The sequence below is a fragment of the Arvicanthis niloticus genome, chromosome 4, assembly GCF_011762505.2.
Source record: "Arvicanthis niloticus isolate mArvNil1 chromosome 4, mArvNil1.pat.X, whole genome shotgun sequence".
Taxonomy (NCBI): domain Eukaryota; kingdom Metazoa; phylum Chordata; class Mammalia; order Rodentia; family Muridae; genus Arvicanthis; species Arvicanthis niloticus.
The window spans coordinates 94,120,834-94,142,831 of NC_047661.1; the positions used below are offsets into that span (position 1 = coordinate 94,120,834).

Here is a 21,998-nt window from a genome sequence, read left to right on the forward strand (position 1 = left end):
TGTTCGGGACCCACATGAAGACCAAGCTGCTCCTGTGTTACATATGTGTGGGAAAGCCTAGGTCCTGCTTTAGTATGTTCTTTGGTTGATGGTTCAGTCTCTGAGAGCCCAACGGGTTGAGGTTAGTTTACTCTGTTGGTCTTCCTATGGAGGTTTTATCCCGTCTGGGGCTTGCAATCCTTCCCTATATTCTTCCATAAGAGTTCCCAAACTCCATCCACTGTTTGGCTGGTGTCTGCATCTATCTGAGTCAGCTGCTAGGTGAAACCTCTCAGAGGACAGCCATACTAGACTCCTGTCTGATATATAATATTTTTACGGAGGAGAGTTCAAATGATGCTAAAGATAAAATCATTTTAAATATATAAAAATATGTTCAAATTCACTAAAGATCGGGTCAATTTAATTTTAAATCATTTTGAGAAACAATCATTGAGATAAATAAATTATTTAAGGCAGATAAAACTACATTGAGCAGGGTGAGCTTTGTTGGGAATTCTTCTTCACTGTCATAAAATTAGAAGTTGTGTAACTACTTTAGAAAGGACTGGCTTCCCTGATGAACCTAACTGTGCACACAAACTACTATCAAGAACACTGGCTGATGGGTACAGGCTCTAGATAAACCATGACAACATTCATAAACTCTCACAATACAGTAACGCTTACAGGGGCTTCTTTTCATGTCAGAAAAGATGAAAACATTGCAAATATCAAGTAATGAAAGGATGGATAAACAAGGAACATAAAGTCTTAAAGTAGAACACTGGAGAGCAGAGAAAACAAGTGACCCATAAATGTGTATAACTAACAATGGCTGAACTGTGCAAGAATAAAAGTTTGAATAAAAGTATAAAGTCACAAGGGAAACATATCATTTGATTTTGCTTATATACAATTCAAAACCTAGCAGGCTCGTGTACTGCTAAGAATCACTTATCCAGGTACAAAACCTCCAGAGAGAGAAAATGACCAAGCCATAATTCAGGACCTCCTGGCTCCGTGGGAAGAGAGTTGCTCTCTGTCTTAGGCATACAAGGTGACCTGAACTATAACCGTGTTGTCTTTTAGACTTTGTAGTATGTACTTAAGGGCTCATTCTTTGCCAATTTATTGTACATATTTTATAGTGGGTGTGTTATTATTTTTTAACTTAATTGTTACAGATTCCAAGAATCCCAAGCTACAGATATTTTTAAATTTTTAATTCATGCTTTCTCATGTATTACATCCTGACCAAAGTTTCCATTCCTTCCTCCCCTCCCAGTCCTTCCTCTCCACGTACTCTCTCCCCAGATCCAATCCTCCCCCTGTTTCCCTTCAGAAAAAGACAGGTCTCCAAGGGTTGTCAACCAAACATAGCATATCATGTTGCAATAAGACTAGACATTTCCCTTCATATTAAGTCTGGCTGAGGCAACCCAGTAAGAGAAAAAGGGTCCCAAAGCAGGCACTGATAGGAGTTCCAAAAAAAGACCATGATACTCAACCATAGTTTATATGCAGAGGACCTAGATCAGATGCTTTGCAGGCTTCCTGCTTGTTGGTTTAGTCTCTGTGAATCCTTATGTGCCTAAGTTAGTTCTGTGGGTTTTCTTGTGGTGCCCTTGACCCCTCTGGGTCCTACAATCCTCCTTTCCCTTTTCTGCTAGGTTCCCAAGCTCTGCGTAATGTTTGGCTGTGGGTCTCTGCCTCTGTTTCCACCAGTTGCTGGATGAAGCCTCTCTGATGGTGATTATGCTAGGCTCCTGTCTGTGATGAAATACAGATCTTAATTCATTAAGTTAAGAGGATATGAATAAATCTGTTTATTTTATCATATTCTCATGGTAATTTTGATAAGAGTAATCTAAAGACAATGCTTTGAGTATCTGTATTATGTTAATAGATTGAAGTTTTTACTCTTATTAATTGACAATTCCAGAACAACACAATAATTAGAGACAATTTACAACAAATGAAACACAACTCTTCCATGTTCAGAAACTTTCACTTTACTATAGTATTTATAAAAGATAAGTCAAATGAAGTTGCATTTAAACCACGTTAGCCATTACACAAGATCTCAATGAAGAGACATGTCCTCGTACCATACAGTACCACCTAGAAAAAACTGCTTAACCATTATACCATGAATTAGAAAAGTAGTACCTGAAAGTCAACCCAGTGACCTCTTTACCATTTGCCTATAAAAATATAAAACCCTGGCTTCTTTTAAAAACATGAAATCATTGTCAATAAAATTCATAGGAATAAAAGTCGGCTGAAGAAAATAAAATGTAAAAAAGTGACACTGGTCAGCTGCCTAGTCAACATTAACATTAATATTAAACTTTCCTAAGAAGCATTAAGTTACAACAGTCAGTCCAAGCAACACTTTCTGATTATGTTCTGACCTGCCTATGGAGTGCTGCTACTCTAAACAAACCTGTGATGATGTAATTTTATTTTACATATATACAGATTATACTATTTATATACACATCATGGGACTGTTCCAGTCACTTCGACGATGGGGACTTGTCAAGCAGAGTATTTCTGGTTGGCTTCTTGCATTCAGCCAAGGATCAAGCAGCCACTTCTTTTCCCTCTTTTCTGAGAAGGGTTCTGGGAAGTCTGAATGCATAGCTTGGTTTGTGGAGGGGATGGGGCTGTAATTAAGAGCATCAAGGATGTAGGTTTTATAAATAATGTCTTTTTTCAAGCATTTCAGATGTTAGCTACACTTTTGATTTCTGTGCCTCCACCAGACTGTATGATCCTTTCATGTTGGCTTTTCTTGCAAAGTAAATGATCATCCCGATGGCAGGTATTACCAAGGAGGATGCACAGTAGAGTGCAAGGAGTTCGGGGGGAAAATCATCCTTGTTATTTTCTCTTCCTGGAAAATAACCAAATGGATGCAATTAATGTCTAGTACAAAAGGAAATAATTGAACCACAGTGTGTGTTTTATTGTAACAGTACAACTAGTTCCTTAAAGAAGAAGCGATAAAAGCTGTGCTGAGGACCATCAAGACTCATATAACACATCCCCCCCCCCCTAAAGATCCAAATAAGCAGCTCCTGGTTGCTATGCTCATGAGAAGTATGAAGATGACAGTTTTTGACACTACAAACTTAGATTTTAAAAGATTGCTTTGGGTATAAAATGAAAGGGGGAACACACATTTTACTGATCTGTTTTTATAAGAGTAGGAATCAGAAATAACCCTGTGTCGCTGACAGTCACGAACAGAAATGCCTAACAAGTTCTATAAGACGGTCTATGTAACACTCAGTGCAGCCATTAAGGTAAAAGGCAGAACATTCTTGTTGATGGTTGGCTGGCATGTGCTTATATGCTGTATTCCATGTGTCTGAAGCAAAAGCATCTTTACACAATTATCTCTCCCCCCCAGCATTGACACCATCTCTTGATTTACTGATGATCTTCGCATATTTCACTTAAGTAAATGTCTTAGTTACCAACGGAGTGCACTCTCTGACCTTTGCTTTCCTTGATCTAAATTAATACTCCACCATTCCTTCAAAATCCAACCACCACAATTTCTTATTCCCACTAAGAGCTTATAATTGAGTATCTGACCATGTAATTATAAGAGAGGAAAATTTGGTTTCCTCTCTTGACTACAAACTCTATAAAGACAACTATGTTTATTCAAGGTGCTTCACAACTAGCCAGCACTTCAGACACTTCCTGACACTCTGGGTAGTCCCAAATGTTATTTGAGTACTAATAAAGTTTTTTTTTCTTTCTAACTCTTATCATTTTGCCACATAGTCATAAATTTAGTACTCAAAATGACAATATATAAACACTTTAAAATCTTTTAAGGGAACAACATGACAATAACAGCACCCTGAGCAACATCTGAGCTTTATAAAAAACATCTCCAGAGAGCATGGCTTTTTGTTGTTGTTGTTGTTGGTTTGCACCCCACAGCATGGCCTCACAGTTACATTTTACTAAGTGGAAAGGTATGCTGTCTGAGTCCTGGCAGGGATTAGTGATCTGATCTGGGGCACCATCACAATTCCTTCCAGAGCTTTCAAAACACAGAAATTCATTCAAGTAGAAAACACTTGTTAGCATCACACAAGTGAGTTGTTTCAAATTACTGTAGGATAAAAAATGATACTTCACCTTAAACATCATGATAATGTCTTTATCTCTCTGCTTGCCTTTAGTAGAATTGATCTAAGGGTAATATTTTAATTGGATACTTCTCATAAATGTGGTTACGCATCAATATTGATGACAACCAAGAAGTATTTATATTGTCTTCTTTTCAATTTAATTATCATCTTTGCCTTTCAGTTTGTCCCTCAGATATCTGTTGAAAACTCAAAACTGATCTACTTGCTAGGGCAATATTCTAACACATTTTTTCCTATAATTCTATAAACTTTGAAAGTTTTAAAGATTCCTGATCATGTGTATTAATGGGATGCATTTAGGCCAAAACCAAACAACACAATAAACATTCAGCTATAAATACAAAGGAAAACTAGTTTAAACTATCCAGTGGGGGAAAAAGGTCAATTTGGGTCTTTATTCATATGCAATTATTTGAAATCATCTTCATGTTAGAAGCATGAATGTCTGGCTGGGTGACTAATACGCTTTTATTGTTCATTTAAAATACAAATTAAAAGTGGCAAATATGTAAGAAATGAATTAAGCAATTAGAAAAGACAGTGTGGGAAGAAGCAGTTTTCCTGCTCTTGAGGAGAAACAGCCATGCATACATAGGATGACAAAAATCTTCAAAGTGCAATTTCCTGGGGCTAGGCTAAATTAGAGCTAGCCAGAGGAAGACATTTTTCAGCCTAAGCATAATTGAAATCTCGGTCCATCTCTCTAGAGGTAACATCTACACACACACACACTGTGTCATATCCAGTGACCTGATGGAAGATACTGTCCCACTCTTTGAATACATGGTAGCTTCCTTGGCCAGATCACCTGGTGAGTAGAAATTTGGCAAGTAATTATGATATTTTCCCTTCCTTTACTATTTTTAAGTAGATCTATTAATATTGCTCTGATTTGAAGAGGTTCTATGAAGACAGAAAAAAAATGTATGCTAAGGTTTGTAATCTTGAGGAATGTGATTAGTAAAATGTGTATGTTTTCTCATTTATGTTCAGATTTTCTCTACACTGACATGTGATTAGTTAATTCTCAATAGTCAATGCCAGACCACTTCAGAGTTGGCATTCATTAGCCATGTTGCTCACTCTACCAGGCTGGATTTCAGCATACAACAACAGCTCTTTGCTGTGCAAAGGGTCCAAGGCTCATTAGTCAAGGCTAGCATCAATACAATTAACAGGCACTCACAAGAGAGAACAGGAAAGTAAGGAGTGCCAATGTGTGTCTGATGGGTCCATGGCCCCTCCCTTCCTCTTCATCAGGTTAAAGTCGGACAATTGGGGCATGGATTTCAAAGGAAGCTCTTGTGAAATCTAGAGATCCTGCTCCGGATCCAGGCCACTATCCCCAATTAGCATCCTCACAAAAGAGCCATGCAGAAAATATGCAGTCGTTCTGTATTCTGAAAGCAGAGCTCCTTTCCAGTGGGGAGCAAGGTCTGCAGAGGATTGTTTGTCTGCTGTGCCAGCCCCAATTCCTTCCTTTCCTTTTCCCGCTGGGGAAGCACTGTAACGTATATCGTTAAACTCTTAGCAAATCTAAGACCTCAGGGACCAATGAAGAATCGGCAACTTTGGGGAAAAAAATAATAAATGGGAATTCCACATCACCGATGATTAATGTCCACTTCCTGGCTCGATGCTATAGGATGGGATGGAACAGCTGTATCTGATTATTTCAAGAAGCATTAAGAAGCAAGCGGTCAGCACAGAATTCAGTCTCTTTTTACCAACTCCGCCTAACAGTAGAAATGTGTTACTCTCCTTGGAAACTTGGAATAATTTTTAAAATAATTTTTTTTAAAAAAAAAAAAAGCAAACAGAAAGCTAACCTTTTACATCAAGCGTTAAACTTCTTAATTGTGAGCCAACTTCAGTTTTAGATTCACACTCGTAGATGCCGGCATCCTGCAGCTGTGCCTTGAGGATGGTGTATGAGCCATCAACAGACTTTAACACCATGTCTCCTGTCTTTGCTTTCTTCTTCAGGATTATCCACGTTTCAGGCACATTTCCACAAGTGCAGGAGATGATGACAGTGTCTCCTTCTTTGACGCTCTTAGACGGAAAGACTGTAAGCTGTATGTCTTTCTGAGAGTCTGAAGAGAGAATGGATAGTTAGTGGAGGGGGGAGGGGTACTGCAACCCCATACTGAGAACACTGGCAGTCTTTGCCAAGCTGTTTGCTATGCTTTCTGCATGAGCTCTAAGGAAGGCAAGCAAAGAAGCCGGGCATTTGACCAATTCTCAATGATCGGATTGCAAGCAAGAGAAGACATATCTTAGGCTTCTTTTCTACCCTTAGTATAATTCTTTATCCAAGCAAAGTCAAAAATTAGGTATTTAATAAGTAGCTGTAGAATTTAAATACCGAAAGTAAACTTCATTTAAAAAAAAAAAAAAAAGAAGTCACATTGTTCACCAAATTTTTCTTGAAGCCTTATGAGCTAGGTGCTCCCTGACCAGAAAACTAAGCTGTATAGAGATTATTACTATTTTTTTTTACTGTGTTTAAGAACATAGTTACCAATGATCAAATTTTAAGGTCTGGCTGATCTCTCCTGAGAGACAGAACATTTCTGTAAATGCAAAAACCTTAGAGGGACACACCCAAAGTCTGTTTTATAAACACTTGCTTAAGTCCTTGTCACACTGATACTCCTCCCCAAGGGCCACAGGGCTATGACATCCATATTTGAGTTTCCTTTTCTTTCAGATGGTCACATTGTGTCACCCGGACTGACCTGAGAGTCTCCTAAAGGTTTTCCTTGAGATTACGTGGTACCCTTCTCTGGTTCTTCTTTTGAATTACAGACCTCAATGAATTGAGGCAGCAGTAATAACAAAAACTCAGCATAAACCTTAGCAGGAATAATCACAAGAGATGCAACCCCGGTGCCCCCCAGAGAAAAAGCGTGAGGGGTGGGGGTAGACAATGCAAGTTGATTGCTTCACAATTTTGCCCATGAAACCTTATGGTTTCTGTGTGCCAAGCAGAAACTATTGTGTTTGCAATCTTGGGTCTTTATCTTGGAGAAGGGAGAGTTATAACTATATTCACCACAGTGGTTCTCAGCAGCAGGCTGAGGCCAGAGGGCACAATTACTGTGACCCTTAATCTCAGAGTTTACAAATGGTGCCTTCCTGGGCCTCTAAGCAAGTCCTAGACAGCTTCTGGGAAGTTGCTTCTCGGGGTCTGTTCATTCCAATATGTTGGTTTTAATTCTAAGTAATTTCCTACCCTTGTTTCTTCACCAAAACCCTGATTCCTAAGTGTCCGGGAGCTTCTAGCTTAGCTTCTGGAGCAAGCATTTCATTTGATAGGAACAGGATTTTAGGGCAAGTGATTTGGTCTGAAATGAAAATCCATTTTAGGAGCAGTGTGGAACTGCTTTTATAATTAATTAATTAATTAATTAATTAAAAATATTTTTGTATTTTGCACATAAATGCAGTTTTGAAATAAAAGCTTTACTTTTCTTTCTTTTGGAGGCTTAATTTTTTTATAAGTTATGTTTATTTGTGCATGTCTATGTGGGGTACATGCGTGGGGTGCAGTACCCATGGAAGCAAAGATCCCCCTTCCCTGGAGGTGGAGTTACAGGCAGTTGTGAGCTTGGGTGTGAGGGGGGCAAACAGAACCGAAGTCATCAGTAAGAGCAGTCGGCATTTCTAATGGCTAGGCCGTCTCTCTGGCCCCAAAGGAGCTTTCAAAGAGGAGCTTGTCTGCCTTCAGTTTCTCAATAGGAAATATATTAGCCATAAATAATGTAAAGTCACACTCTGCTCACCTTGGACAATCAGTTTAACTGATGTTTTGCTAATTCCAGCCTGGTTAACCCCTTCACACACATAAATGCCAGAATCTTCCATTTTTGCAGACGTGAAGGTGAGTGTAGCATTTTCAGAAAGAGGCTGCAGTTCCCCATTATTTAGCTGTCTGCTCCACAGGATTTGGGGAGCTGGAAAACCATCACTTGAGCAGGTCAGGTTCACAGGACTGCCCTCCTCTAGGACATCAGAGGGGCTCACCAAGATGGTGGTTTCCTTGGGGGCAACTGAAAAGCAAAAAAATCACTTAGCTTGAACCTCTTATGCCCTGAATTCCAAAGAGTCTAGACAATATTGCAAAGGACTCTGGGTTAGCACAGATTATAAACTGTGATAACCATCCCAGGGTGTTTCGGTGAAGAAGACACAAGGGGAGTTAGAAACAGGATGAAATGTGGATATTTTCAAATGGCAGAAAGTTCTGTAGAACTCTCTTAATGTCAAAGCACAGAGAATCAAGTATAGCGTAGTGTTTGAGTGACATGGTGGATGAGAAGTCCCCTCATGACCCATGGAGAAGCAACAGGATAAGACAGAATTGACTCTATTTCTAAGGGAAGATAGAGAGGAGTATTGGAAACACACACACACACACACACACACACACACACACACACCATGAGACAGGGAGAGGGAGAAACAGAGAGAGAAACATTAATGGTATGCATTCCCTAAGCATGATGCATTAGAATATCCCCTGTGAATAAGAAAACCCATTTACTACCCCTTGAACCTGTGTTGATCATTTGACCAACAGGATGTAGATGCTGTGACAGGAGGGCGGAGGGATGCTCCTGACATAGACCTTTATGAAGCTACTTTCATCCTCACCTTTCTCAGCTGTGTTCTGGCAAGTAAATCTAGGCTACCTTCCTGGAGGATGACTGACAGCACACTAAGAAATGACAGGTGGGACCATGCACATAAGGCTCAGGCGTGTTAAGTGACATGTCTGTGACAAGTCAGCTGCTGGCTTGCCTGTAGATGTTTGAATTGACCTGAGGGTGAGTAGCTGCCTGAATGACGTATTCCTAAATGTCAATGCATAGAATCATACATAAATAAATAATTTGGTTTATACTATGGAGAATGGTTTATTATAATCACTGTTATCTTGATTCGATTTTTTTTTCCTGTTTTCTTCACAGAGGTTTTAATTGTTAACCTTCTGTTAACTATTAGCTGGTGAACATAGTAAAGAAATCCATATTCAATTGTACCTGCCCCATGTGTGCACTTACCATTGACATAAAGAGGCTGTGTACTCTGCCTTTGTTTGGGTTCAGATTCCATTTCGCCACTGTGTAACTTAGCGAGGCAAACAAGAGCTTTCCCAGTATCTTCAGTGGTGGGGATGAAGGTCATTTCCAAACTTTTGGTCTCTAGAGACTTTATGTCCGTTTCCTCCAAAAACTGTTTATTCATCAGTGTGGTCTCCCCCTTCCGTAATTCAATCTCCAGATGATCAAAGGGGTACACGTTAGGGACTGTGCAGTTGACAGTGACAGGTCTCCCATGTACAAGTGGCCCACTCATTTCAATTTCTGGGTCTTCAGGGAATGCTGCAGATATCAAGCAAAAATAATATTGATATGTGCTATTCAAGGGAATATTGAGCCAGATTCTGTTAAATGCAAAGGTTTCAAAGTGACAGGTTTTGATGAACCAGGAATAGTATGGTCTCAAGTAGTTAATAGCACCATTAGTTATAACTGTTCAATTATAATATTAACCATAAATAATAGAAACAAAAACTTAGCATTTTAAGTCAAGGAGAAATAAATGCTTGTACCCCTTAGTGTTCTTTTCCAACAATCTTGCCTATTCTTTTCTAAGGGCACAATGGGTTTGGCTGTCTTATTAATTAACCATATAATTTAAATATTTTAAATATTTGTCATAAATATATTGACTACTAAATATAAACTAATCCCCTTCAGCCTTCATTATATCCTTTTTCTTAGCAACCTGATAAAAAAGGGCTATTATGTAGCTTGCTTCATAGCTAGAAAAAGAAACTTACAGAAACATACAGGACTTTCCATAATAAATCAGACCTAGTCAAAGTCTGTCCTCCAATCTATGAGTCTTGGCTCTACAGTTTGTTCAGTATCAAATGAGCCTCAGTGGAGTTCTTAAATTAGTTCATTTATCAACATCTGTATGGTTTGTTTTGTGACTAAACTTAGGAAGAAGTTTTAAATACTTTGCACATTTTTTTTTTTAAAGACAGGGGCTCACTTTTTAGACCTGGCTGACCTGGAAGTATTTATGTAGACTAGGCTGGCCTCAAAAGTCACAGGGATCTGCCTACCTCTGCCTCCTGATAAAATAATTTCTGTAATTAACAAATGAACTGACAGCCAGGCAATGTGGCACACACCTTTGATCCTAGTACTCTGGAGGCAGAGGTGGGTGGATCTCTGAGTTTGAGGCCAGCCTGGTCTACAGAGTTCCAGGACAGCCAGGGCTACACAGGTAAAACTTATCTCAAAAAATAAAAAAAGAATTAAAATGCCTTAATACTGTATGTTTTCTCACATGTGTAGAACCTACGTTTAAATTTTTAAATTATATACATATATACATTGATGTATATGTGCTTGCAGGTCATTGAACTAAAGAGGACCCCCAAGAGGAGATGGCATTTTAAGGGATGTGGGAAATAGAAAGGGTTAATAGAACATATTCAATAGGAAAGAAGAAGGGGAAGCTGTCTGGGGAGCAGGGAAGAAAGCAGGTAGAGAGGAGACAGGCACAAGAGGGCAACAGGACATGGGAATAGATGAGAAGAAAGCATAATGATACGGACATCTGACGGTGCGACAATCAAGGGACTTCTTTGCATGCTGACTTTACCCACCAATAAGAAGGTATAAAAGAACTATTCAACCGTATTATTTAAAGTCTGAGTACTTATTCTTTCATCTGCCTATATACCATTTAAAATACATTCTATGTATGTTAATAAAAATGACACTAAAATAATTATCAAGGCAAAAGTTATACAGAACAAAACTCGAAAACCAAAACTAAACCTTTTTTTTTTTTTTTCATTCTTTCCTTAAGTAAAACCTGTTAAACTGGTGGATTTTGAAGCATGACCACACTGCAATAAGCTGCCATGCTGTTGGGAATGTGCCTATGCTAGCAGACCCTGGAGTCTGGGTAACATGATAGACCATAAAGTTTACACTCCTTTTGAGAGATTTAAATCTCTTAACAGGCACAGTCATATTCTGAACAAAATTCTGAAGGTTAACACAAGTTTGGGCAGGGCTTTAGATGAAAATACTTTACAATATGTTCTCTGGAATTGGGTGAATAAAACAGGGCAGCACCACCCTCTCAAAAAAAAAAAAAAAAAAAAAAAAAAAAAAAAAAAAAAAAAAAAAAAACTAACAGTCACGTGGTCACAGTCACGTGGTCACTGTGAAGTTATTTCCGCACTCAGGGTAGACTGAGGGATTCCAGCGATTCATAGCGACTGGGGTTGAAAAGGATTTCTATTAAGGTGATAAAAACGGAGGGACAAGAAAACATGCGCCACTTGTTCACTGGGTAAATCAGCTGAAAAACTGCAGTTAGCACTTGTTTCTTGCTTCAGCTCTGCGTACGGACCGTCTCACTCAAACTAAGTAAAACCTGTCTTTTTCTGTGTGTTTCTGGCACTTCGCTATTTCCCATTGTCCTCCATCACTGAATCCTGCAGATCAACTCCTCAAATCTGCCTTAAAACAGTAGACTTCTTCCTTCATTTCTCTCTTCTCCCTGCTACCTTCCTCCTAACCCCATAGCCCTCTATTCTTTCTTCTTTTACCAAAAAATCATAACATCTAACATATGTTTAATTTAAAATAATATATTTATTATATATACTATATTAAATATGGACTATTATATATAGTAATATATAGTATTATATAGATGCAATAAAAAGAAGCATGACTATCTGGGACGAGAAAGGGGACAGTGGGTAGAAGGAGAAGTGATAAGACACGGTTGATGGGGGAAAAGGAAGCTCAGTGTCCCATTACTTTCCATTCTATTAAAAATAATAAACACTGTACACAGTAAAACTATCTTCCAAAAATGAAGGAGAAATGAAGACCTTTTAAGTGGTAATAAAAACAAAAAACTCAGGCTGGTAGGCTGAGGATAGAGCTCTATTGCGAAGCACTTGCCACGAATGTGCAAACCTCTTGGTTCCTTCTGTACCATCATAAAATAAAATAAAATAAAATAAAATAAAATAATAAAATGGCAGACTTGGGCCTCACCCACAATTTGAATAGCTGAGGCAGTCATCCCTTACCTAGTAATTATCTGAATGGGCACAGCTCCCAGGCTGCTCTCACCCTATATGCCACCTCTATATGCCCCAAGCCACCATGTGTCCTAAGTATTCGTGAGGAGAGAGAAGCTGAGCATGGAGTAAGATCGAGCTCGTGAGGCAGAGAGTAAAACCAGTCACACACTGTGTGCATGCTGTAAACATATGTCTTATATGCTAAAGAGCTGGGCCAACTGTATTGCATCAAACCACGTTCAGAGATCTAGGAATGACTTACAATGCCAAATCTCTCTCTGTGTAAATGGATACCATTACAGAATCACATTCTTTTTCTTCAAAAAAAAAAAATAATAATAATAGAGGAAAGGGAAATAGAGAGTTGTCAGTTTCCAAAAGCACTTACAGTAGACCTCCACCTGGATTCTCTTCTGCAGTGTCCTTCGCAGACAGGTCGCAGTGCACAGGTAAGAGTGTTCATTCTCAAAACTCACAGAGCTCAACGTCAGTGTAGATTTGGCCCCCTCATTCTTCACCTCTCCATTGAGGGGACTGCCTGACTCAGTTCTCCAAGAAAAAGAGGGGGAGTCACAGCCAACAGCAGCACATGTCAGAACAACTGAATCCCCAATCTGTGCGGACACCTGAGATCCGGGGGAGATGTCAACAATAAATGGTTTTTCTGAAGGAGAAGAAAAAAAAAAAAAAGAAAGAACAAGATGAATAACAGATAAGATTCTTTTCTTATTGCATCATATTCCCATATTCAAAGTATATCTTTCTTGATCTCTATTCAGTGACTATCTGTGCCAAGAAGAAATTACTCTTTTCTATCTTGGAGCCATCAGGAACAAGACCACATCTTTTAAGAATAAACCCATGCTGTTCTGTTGAGTCAGGCTATCAGAACAAGTGTAGATAACAATTTGTAAAGAATGTGGTTGGCATCTTTTCAGGGAGATAAACCACCCTGTGCTCTATCTACACAGTCTGTCAAGTCACTGTGATGGTGCAAGACCTCAAATCATCCCGTGGTTTCTGTGTGTCAAATACCACACATTTGGTCTCATTTGTGTGCATTATCTCACTCAATTCCCAGAACAGTCTGTTAGCTGGGACTATTGTTTCCTTTCTACTTCTGCATTCTTCTGTTCCTGTGTTTTTCTCCTCTTCTCCCATCTTCTCATCCTATCTCTTCTTTAAGACATTTAGGCTCAGAAATGCTAAATGGCTTAAGCTAAATTTGCAAGTAGAATAATTGAAACTTGATGTGAGATGGGTCTGACTCAAGATCCTAGCTTTTCTGTTACTAGACAACTAAATCAAATTGTCCTCATGTAAAGGTAAACATGAAGTCTACAAGAATTGCAGGGGAGCTGCATCAAAATGTCCTCTAATTAGATCCACTATCCTTAAAGAGCCATTTATATTCAAGCATCCTCCCATGGACCCTCCTTGTTATTTAGCTTCTTTGGGTCTGTGGATTGTAGTGTGTGTATCCTGTAGCAGATGTGCAGCTTGGTCTTCATTCGGGTCCCCCCAAAACTAGAGCAGGGGCTGGCCCTGACTCTGTTGCCTGCCTGTGGATCCTATTGTCCTGCCTAGGGTGCCTTGTCTAGCCTCAGCGGGAGAGGATGTACCCAGTCTTGCAGTGACTTGATGTGCCAGTGTAAGTTGGTACCCAGGGTTCCCTCCCCATTATCAGAAGAGAAGGAAAGAGAGATGGAGAAAGGGGCTATGTGAGGGAGGGCATAAAGAGGGGTGGGCTGCGATTGGGATGTAAAGTGAAAATGATTAATAGAATAATTGATTAATTAGTTAATTAATTAAAAAGAACCATTCATACATATCTATATATTGGAGTCTCAATATAAAGTACTATCTTTGACGATCATACAGAATCACACTGTAAACAAAATAAAGATGACATTAAGGTGACACCAAATATATTTGATACATTATCAAAATACTTTATAGCCATTCAGGGTAGAAAGCTGAGTGATCAGAGCAAACACTCAAGTGTCCAAAATGTTCTCTAGCTTTCAGACACTCAGACTCAGATGAAATGACATATTTTGAGAGAAAGAATTCTAAATTTTGATGTTGTTCTTCTGAAAATCCTGGGAGTGGCTGGGCAACTCTGCAAGTGACAAATAAATCCCCCCCCCCAAAAAAAATCATTAAAGTGTTCTAGCAAGCTGGAGACAGGCAGAAATCTCAGTACATAATTCTCCATTTTGCATGGTTCTTTTCTGTACCGGGAAAAGTTGCTTTTCTCATTTTAGTTGGTGTAATTGTGATATTGTAGCATTTTTGCAAAGAAGATGTCCTCAATTATCCCCAAATACATTAATATGCTATTATATTTTCAAAGATATTATTCAAAACAGCAACCAAGCTGTCCAAGTTCCGCCTATGCTACTGTGAGAACAGGGAACTTAGTAGGAGATTCACTTCCTGCCTGCAAAGAGACTGACATCTACCACTGTGTATGCCTGAAGCTACCAGAGAGAAACCCTTGAAAGTGGCTGAAAGGCCCTTCTAACTTCAGCATGTAAGGTTGATAACTCACACAATACCAACGCTTCCTGTACCCAGAACAAAGGTTTTTTGGCCATTTGAAATGGGACCAATCATTTCAGGATACAACTATCCCAGGACAGACAGCAAGCCTTCTGCCTTTTAGCTTTATAGTAGCTTCTCTGATCATTTGAGAACAGCAGCCACCCACCTAAATTAAGTAACTGATGGTGTCTGAATTCTATATTCTTAACCATCTAAACTTAAAAGGCAAGTTTGCATAGGTTAAAAGAGAATGTGTTCTCCATGCTTACAGTTCATGTTTTTATTCAGCAATGTTTACTAAATGCTTTCTGTGTGTCAGGTACTATACTAGCCAGCCATTAATCCATTCAAATGCACACATATAAATCAATGAGTTCCCAGGTTTCTGAGTTTAAGGGCCTCACAGTTTAATGGACAAATTCAAATACATGCTTTTTTGTGTTTTTACTGAGATATATACTTTGATTTACTCATTCCACATTGTATAAATATACGAAAATATCACACCATACCCAATGTGTGCATACAGTTTTGATTGGTAAATTATTTTAAATTAATTTTTTAAAATAGATGAAATTAGCTACAATTGAAAAAGCATAAGATTTTGAATTAAGAACAGCCTATAAATAAAACTAAGAGCCATTTGACCCTATGCAAATGATGAATTATAATGCAGCTAATTTTTTTTGTTGTTGTTGCTACCTCACAGAGCATGGTAAAGACAGAGATAACATGAAGTAGAAACTCCTGGCAAACATTAAGTTTACAGTCAATTGATAGCCATTAGTAATCTGAGACTTCACTCTCCCATCTGTAAAATGGATAGAAAATACCCCTTAGTTATTTCTTGGAGGCTGTAGATAGCTTATATAAGATGTTAGAAGTACAGCTGATGTTTGGGGAATGCCATTGTTTAAGAAAATCTTGCAAAATCTCAAATTAAAAATTATATACTTTGGTAATGGCAAGAGGGTTGGTTGGAAAGGAAGTTAGGTCATAGGGAATCATCTTGAAGCAGAGTGGTCAAGATCAAGTAATTTTTGAACTGGAGCACAAATTCAATAATGACAAGAATGTGGCAGTGGAATTCCTGAGTATGTGGAGTGAGAAGACCAGATGAAGTAACACAAGAATGCCAGGACCCACAGGGCAGGAGAGTGAGACCAAGCCATGAAATGAGACAACAGCGAAATGACAAGAGCTAGTAAAGGACCAGTGTGGAGGTGCTGGAGAAAAGAATCCCAGGAAGTATGAGGATGATACGTATATACGATGCTAAAGCACGTGACTACCAGATGCATCATCACACAAACCTACGGAAGGCATTTCACCATTGGCATTGAGTCACTATTGCTCAACTCCCAACAATGGCACCTCTTCACAGTCTACTCACCTTGAACAACTAATTCCACCTCTGTTTTGTCTCTTCCAATCAGATTAACTCCTTCACACACATAGATTCCAGAATCTTCCATCCTCATAGCAATTAAGGTGAGAGTGGCATTTCCTGAGAGGAGCTGGAGAACTCCATTATCTAATTTCTTGCTCCAGAAAATCTCAGGAGCTGGTAGACCCTCGCTGGAACAGGTCATCGTGACGGCACCTCCTTCGTGAAGCCTTGTGGAGGGGTGCACAGAGATCTCTGTATTCGTGGGAGAGGCTGAAAAGGCAGAGCATAGTAAGAGTCATCACTGTCGAGCAGCATCTGCACACAAGGGGGATGATTTCATTCTCTTGTAGACTGTATTCATGTGCCTCTACAAATTTGGCAAAACGACTCTGCCAAGCTGAAGTCAAGAATCACCGAGCTGTTATAAAATTAGACTTAGCTAATCTCTAACTAGTAAATTACAGTTTTTTGATCTTTAATGTTTTCAGGAAGCCACAGATAGGTAGAAATTAAGAGAAGCCCTTAAAATTAAGGGAAATTAAGGGAAGCCCTTCAGTGTTCCAACCTCTTACTTAACAACCGAAGTCCTGTGGAGGAGTATTTGCCATCCAGGCCAGTTACAGCACTTAGAGGGAGACAATCTACCCAGGATCAACAAATCATCATATTATATATCATTGAATATCATTAATTATTGAAAAATTCTCTTATTGAACTGAAATTTTCTGGGAATATAGTAGTCATAGTCTAGCATTCTGTTCTTACAGATAAATGTATGTGTGATGATCTTTTATCACACAACTGGCTTTCAATGACTTAGCTATACCTCTCTCAACATGCTGCATTCTGTGACGAGAAAGATCTCCCATCTTGCTTGTTTTCTCAAAAGTTTGTTGAAACCCTTTTCTATCTTATTATGCTTTGGGTAAATAAGATTGTACTTAACACCAGCTCTTTTAAATCTAGGGCTCAGGGTGGAACTCAACACTTTAGTTTTAACAAAGTACAGTGAGTTCCACTAGACATAGTCTAATATAGGAAGAAGGCTTCACGTCCACCAGCAGTCTCTAGGAGCATCCTCTTGTACACACACACACACACACACACACACGAGCATCTTCTGTACACACACACGTGTGTGTGTGTGTGTGTGAGAGAGAGAGAGAGAGAGAGAGAGAGAGAAATCATTTTGTCATCATTTAATCTGAGAAACCAATGATTCAAGGCTTATTATAAAATTTTACAAAACACTGTATCATTTGGGCCTATTCCCTCCTATTCAAGAAGATAGTGTTATGATGATTCTTCCTTGATACACAGGAAAATAGAAAAATTAAACAACCTTAAAGTCTCTCAGCTAATGGGACATGACACTCAAGTGCTCTGAAATCAAGCTCCAGTATCCTGTTCTTTAATAATATCATATGCTGGATAAATAATGCAATAAAAACATATTTCTTATTAATCTACTTGATACATTTATTATATTTTTATTATATATTAGTATATAATATATTATATAATATATAATATTCACAGAATATTATATAGAATATTATATATAGAACATATATTCTATATATTCTATATATTATTATATTCTTATATATGTTATATAAGAATATAATATATATAATTATATAATTATATTATATATATTATATAATATTATATATATTAATTATATATTATATTATATAATTATATATTATTATATATTCTTATATTATTATATATTATTATATAACATTATATTATTATGTTATTTATTAATAACATAAAGCATGTCCAAGACCAAACTCCCAGACCAGAGATCGCTGTGCATGTACTTACTGTACACTTGTAGTTCTTTGACAGTCTCCCTTTCTTTGGGTATAGAATCAATTGGGTCAATGTGCAATTTAGCTCGGCAGATAAGAGCTTTTCCAATATCCTCCATGACAGGAGTAAAGGTTACTTCCAAACTCTTGGTTTCCAGAGACTTCTTTGACATCTCTTCTAGAAACTCCTGATTCTTCAAGAGATCATCACCCTTGAACAGATCTATCTCCAGCCTGTCAACCGGGTAAACGTCTGGAGCCAAACACTTGACTGTGACGGGCTTTCCAACCTCCAGAGGGCCACTGAATTGAATCTCTGGATCCTTAGGGAACGCTGCAAAGCCAAACAAATGCACAAGTAGGCTTTTGGCTTCTGTTGAGAACACCTCTGACTGTTTTGACACAACAGGAGACCAAACAAATGTTTTTGTTAATACTGGGCTTAATTCAGCAAAGCTAATTGGTTTAAGTAGGTAGTCACGGTTTGTGGTGAGCTCAGGAAGCACTTTTTAGAGGCCATTTCAGTTTTAATTCTGTAACTGTTAAGGAGTGTGTGTAATTAAAGAAAAGGGAAAGAAAAGCCCATTATCTATTAAAACTAATCTACATATGACCACCTAAAGAAGTTTGCTGTATTCTATGACCTTGGATGATGGTGACCACATTTCACAGATAAGGAGCCTTGGACTCAGTGTGATTGCAGAACCAGCTTTGGTCATGCAGCCAGCCCATGGTGAGACTGGGAACAAAGCTTATGCTTTCTGTCACTCACTCTGCACTGAGATTCCCGTGACACCTCACACCCCGTTCCCTACTGTTAGTACAGATATAGTTCCACATTCCAGATGAGAAGCCCAGGGCTCAGAACCGTATCACAAAGAAGTGTTACTATGTAAGGTTGCCTACGAAATGAGGAGAATGACTCTAACAGGCTGGCTTCTGAAAATGAGACCTCTGGCAAGAATTCACCCACCAGAAAGGCATTCCTATGCAATCTCCCCAGACTGAATCTCTTCCCCTAAAAGCCTAACTCGGTGTTCTAATCTGCACTTTACTGAACCCATCAGGACAATGGAACACACGCCTGTCCTTCCCCTCCACACACATACACAAGGTTTAGCCTTCTTATTGCATTTGTCACTACGGGAGTTCTTTGGTTTTCCAGCTCCATAGAATATTACAATCAAATATGTAATGGAGACTGAACTGTTAAAAGCAACAAGAAATGGGCATTCTTGCAGGAGGGTTGTGGGGGGAGAACAGGCGATATAATTGAATCCAGAAAGCTCCTCACTTCTCTTTTTTAAGTCTCCAACTATACAGTTGGAGCACTTGTGGGCAAAAGGTGAAGGAACCGGAAATGCTTTATTATGTAAAAAAATATAGTATTTTAAATTTCCCCTCTGATTATTTATGTCCATCCCAGTCTTCAGGAAATGTGCCTAGAATCTACACAGTTTAATGACAGGTAATATAAGAACTCACTACTCTTTTCCTGGTATTTATATAACAGGACCTTCCAAGGAGCTCAGAAGGCTGCCCAGACATAAACTATGCATGCACAGCCAGCATAATTGAAAGCAGCCGTCCAGGCTCAGCTGCTTGGGAAGCCCAGCTACACAAGGGGCTTGCTGAAATTTCAATTAAGGTTAATCTGCAAAGTTAGGCTGGTGGAACAGTAGGAAGGAATCAAGGTGATTATAAGATGAATCAAACAAGATGCTCATGAAGAAATGCCTCATGGGAGTCCCCCTCCCCCACACACCCTCTTTTTGGAAAGTGACAGCATCAGTAACCAAAGACAAATGGTTTCTATAGGACTCATTCCCCCCCCCCCACTTCTCCTTGGTAGGTTGTTTGTTTGTTTGTTTGTTTGTTTGTTTTTGCCAAGTTTAGGATGATAGTAGGATGCTTGTTGGGTAGGCTAGTGTAATATGGGTACCTGCTATGCCCAAGATAAATCTAACTTATTAAACAAAAACCATTTGAGGAGTAAAAGCAAAGCTTTCTGGCAGCAACAACAAAAACGCCTGAATTTATCTGCGTCAAATGACTGAGAAATTAATAGATGTTTAATTATGTCTATGGAGAAAGCTTGCAAACTCACAGAGTTCCTGAGTCTGCAAGCACATCTTAAGCACCAAGTTGCACAAGAATAAGTGAATGGAAAATCCCAGAAAGAAGGAACTCATCAATCCTTTGGATACATTAATAAGTGAATGTGTAGAAATACAACCAGATGGGAGGTTAGAGGAAAAAACAACTAACAGAACCATTGGGATGTTCACACTGCATCTAAGAATTGGAGCCAAGAGTCTCTTATATGGACACCATTTTTGTGGTGCAAACAAGGACACAGAGGTTAAAATTTGGTTTCCTGTTCTCAACTAGTTTCTTCTTTCTCTGGCTTTAATTGAAATCGTGTGCTTTCTAGCTAAGACTCTAGATACTCTTTAAAAAGTCTCTATTAAATATAACATTAAATTATTTTTCAAGTGAAATTGAGAGAAAGCAAAACCTCTTTCCGGCACTTACAGTAGATGTCCACTCGGATTCCTCGTTCCAGCTTCCCAGAGCCACATGTTGCTGTGCACAGGTAAGAGTGTTCATTCTCAAAACTGACAGGATCCATGGTCAGAATGGACTTGGCCCCCTCTGTCTTCACTTTCCCGTTTAGTGGGCTGTCTATCTGGGTTCTCCACGAGAACAATGGTGACTCACAGTCTGTGGTGCTGCAAGTCAGGGACATGGAGTCTCCAATCTGAGCGATCGTTCTGTATTCAGGGGAGATCTCGATTTTAAAAGCTTGAGCTGAAAAAGCAAGGCAGAGAGAGAGAGAGAGAGAGAGAGAGAGAGAGAGAGAGAGAGAGAGAGAGAGAGAACAAGTTTACCAGTCTGTCTCATGCTGTGTCTTTTTTCTCTTGCGCAGCAATACAGTGTCCAAAACACAGCTTGGATGATCTACTTTTTAAACTGTCTCAGACTAATAGCACAAGACAGACCCAGAGCCCTGAAGTTGCTGTTGAGGAAGGTGCTGGAATCCTCACAGTGAAGAAGAATGCTCAGTTTTGACTTTGAAGCCCATTGCACAAAGCTGTTTTGTCACTTTCTAAACTTGATTTCATTGTCGAGTACAGGAAACTAAAGAGATAGACCTACTACTGATACAATCCAAATTACTCATTTGACAGTGGAAAAGGGTATCAAAAAACATCCGTCCCCAGCTCTGTGAGAATACTGGCTTTTATAGCAAAACTCTGTATGTAGTACACCAGAAGCTGCAGACTTGTGAAATAGGTCAGGAACTTACAGGCTGCAAACAGTATCCAAAGTGCCGTTGAAGCTCCAAAGACCGCGACCATCTTCGTAGGCATTTCAAGTCTCTGCTTCAAGGCGTTCTTTGTGCCCCACGTGAAAGTGTCTGGGAAAAGTGTTCAGCTCCCAAAGCCAGCCAGGCTGGTGTGAGTGAAATAGAAAGTCTGCTCTTTATAAAGGGTCTTGCTGGAGAGGCGGAGGGAAATCCCTTCAAGGGGAAACCCAGGGCAGAGCCAGGGAAAAGTTTAACTGACAGCCAGCCAAGTCCCCACGTTAACCCCTTCAGCTGTTTTTGGGGCTGAAGTCATTCTGAGTCCTGGGAAACATGACACTTCCAAGTACATAAATCTCAGGCTTTTCCTGACCTTCAGCTTCAAAAGGGCTATCTTTCCTGCAAAGATACGAGACAAAGATCATTGTACACACACACACACACACACACACACACACACACACACACACACGAGAGAGAGAGAGAGAGAGAGAGAGAGAGAGATCACTCAGTAAATAACCACTGACTTTTCTTCATTAAAAAATGCATATGCAATTTAAAAAATAAAAACTGTTCTCTTTCAACAAAAACAAAAATGTTCTTTTTTTGTTTTTATTGACCCATTATCATGAGTCAC

General features: G+C 39.0%; 1 protein-coding gene across 1 annotated transcript; it reads right to left on the reverse strand.

The window, feature by feature from the left end:
• Positions 1-1,971: 1,971 nt before the first annotated feature.
• Vcam1 (vascular cell adhesion molecule 1) lies at positions 1,972-21,537 on the reverse strand. Its single transcript, XM_034501317.2, has 9 exons — positions 21,365-21,537; positions 20,590-20,865; positions 18,068-18,388; positions 16,238-16,504; positions 12,686-12,961; positions 9,230-9,550; positions 7,949-8,215; positions 5,990-6,256; positions 1,972-2,881 (listed from the first exon to the last, which is right to left on the reverse strand). The coding sequence occupies exons 1-9, from the start codon at positions 21,426-21,428 to the stop codon at positions 2,721-2,723; spliced, it is 2,220 nt and encodes a 739-aa protein (XP_034357208.1). The 5' UTR covers positions 21,429-21,537; the 3' UTR covers positions 1,972-2,720.
• Positions 21,538-21,998: the final 461 nt, after the last annotated feature.

Bases quoted from the DNA above. Each gene is read 5' to 3' on its own strand.
- Vcam1 (XM_034501317.2), bottom strand. From the start codon at position 21,428: ATGCCTACGAAGATGGTCGCGGTCTTTGGAGCTTCAACGGCACTTTGG. The intron at 20,866-21,364 runs GTAAGTTCCTGA...TTGCTTTTTCAG, and splicing joins TTGGATACTGTTTGCAGCCT to CTCAAGCTTTTAAAATCGAG. The intron at 8,216-9,229 runs GTAAGTGCACAC...TTTGCTTTTCAG, and splicing joins ACAGCCTCTTTATGTCAATG to TTGCCCCCAAGGAAACCACC.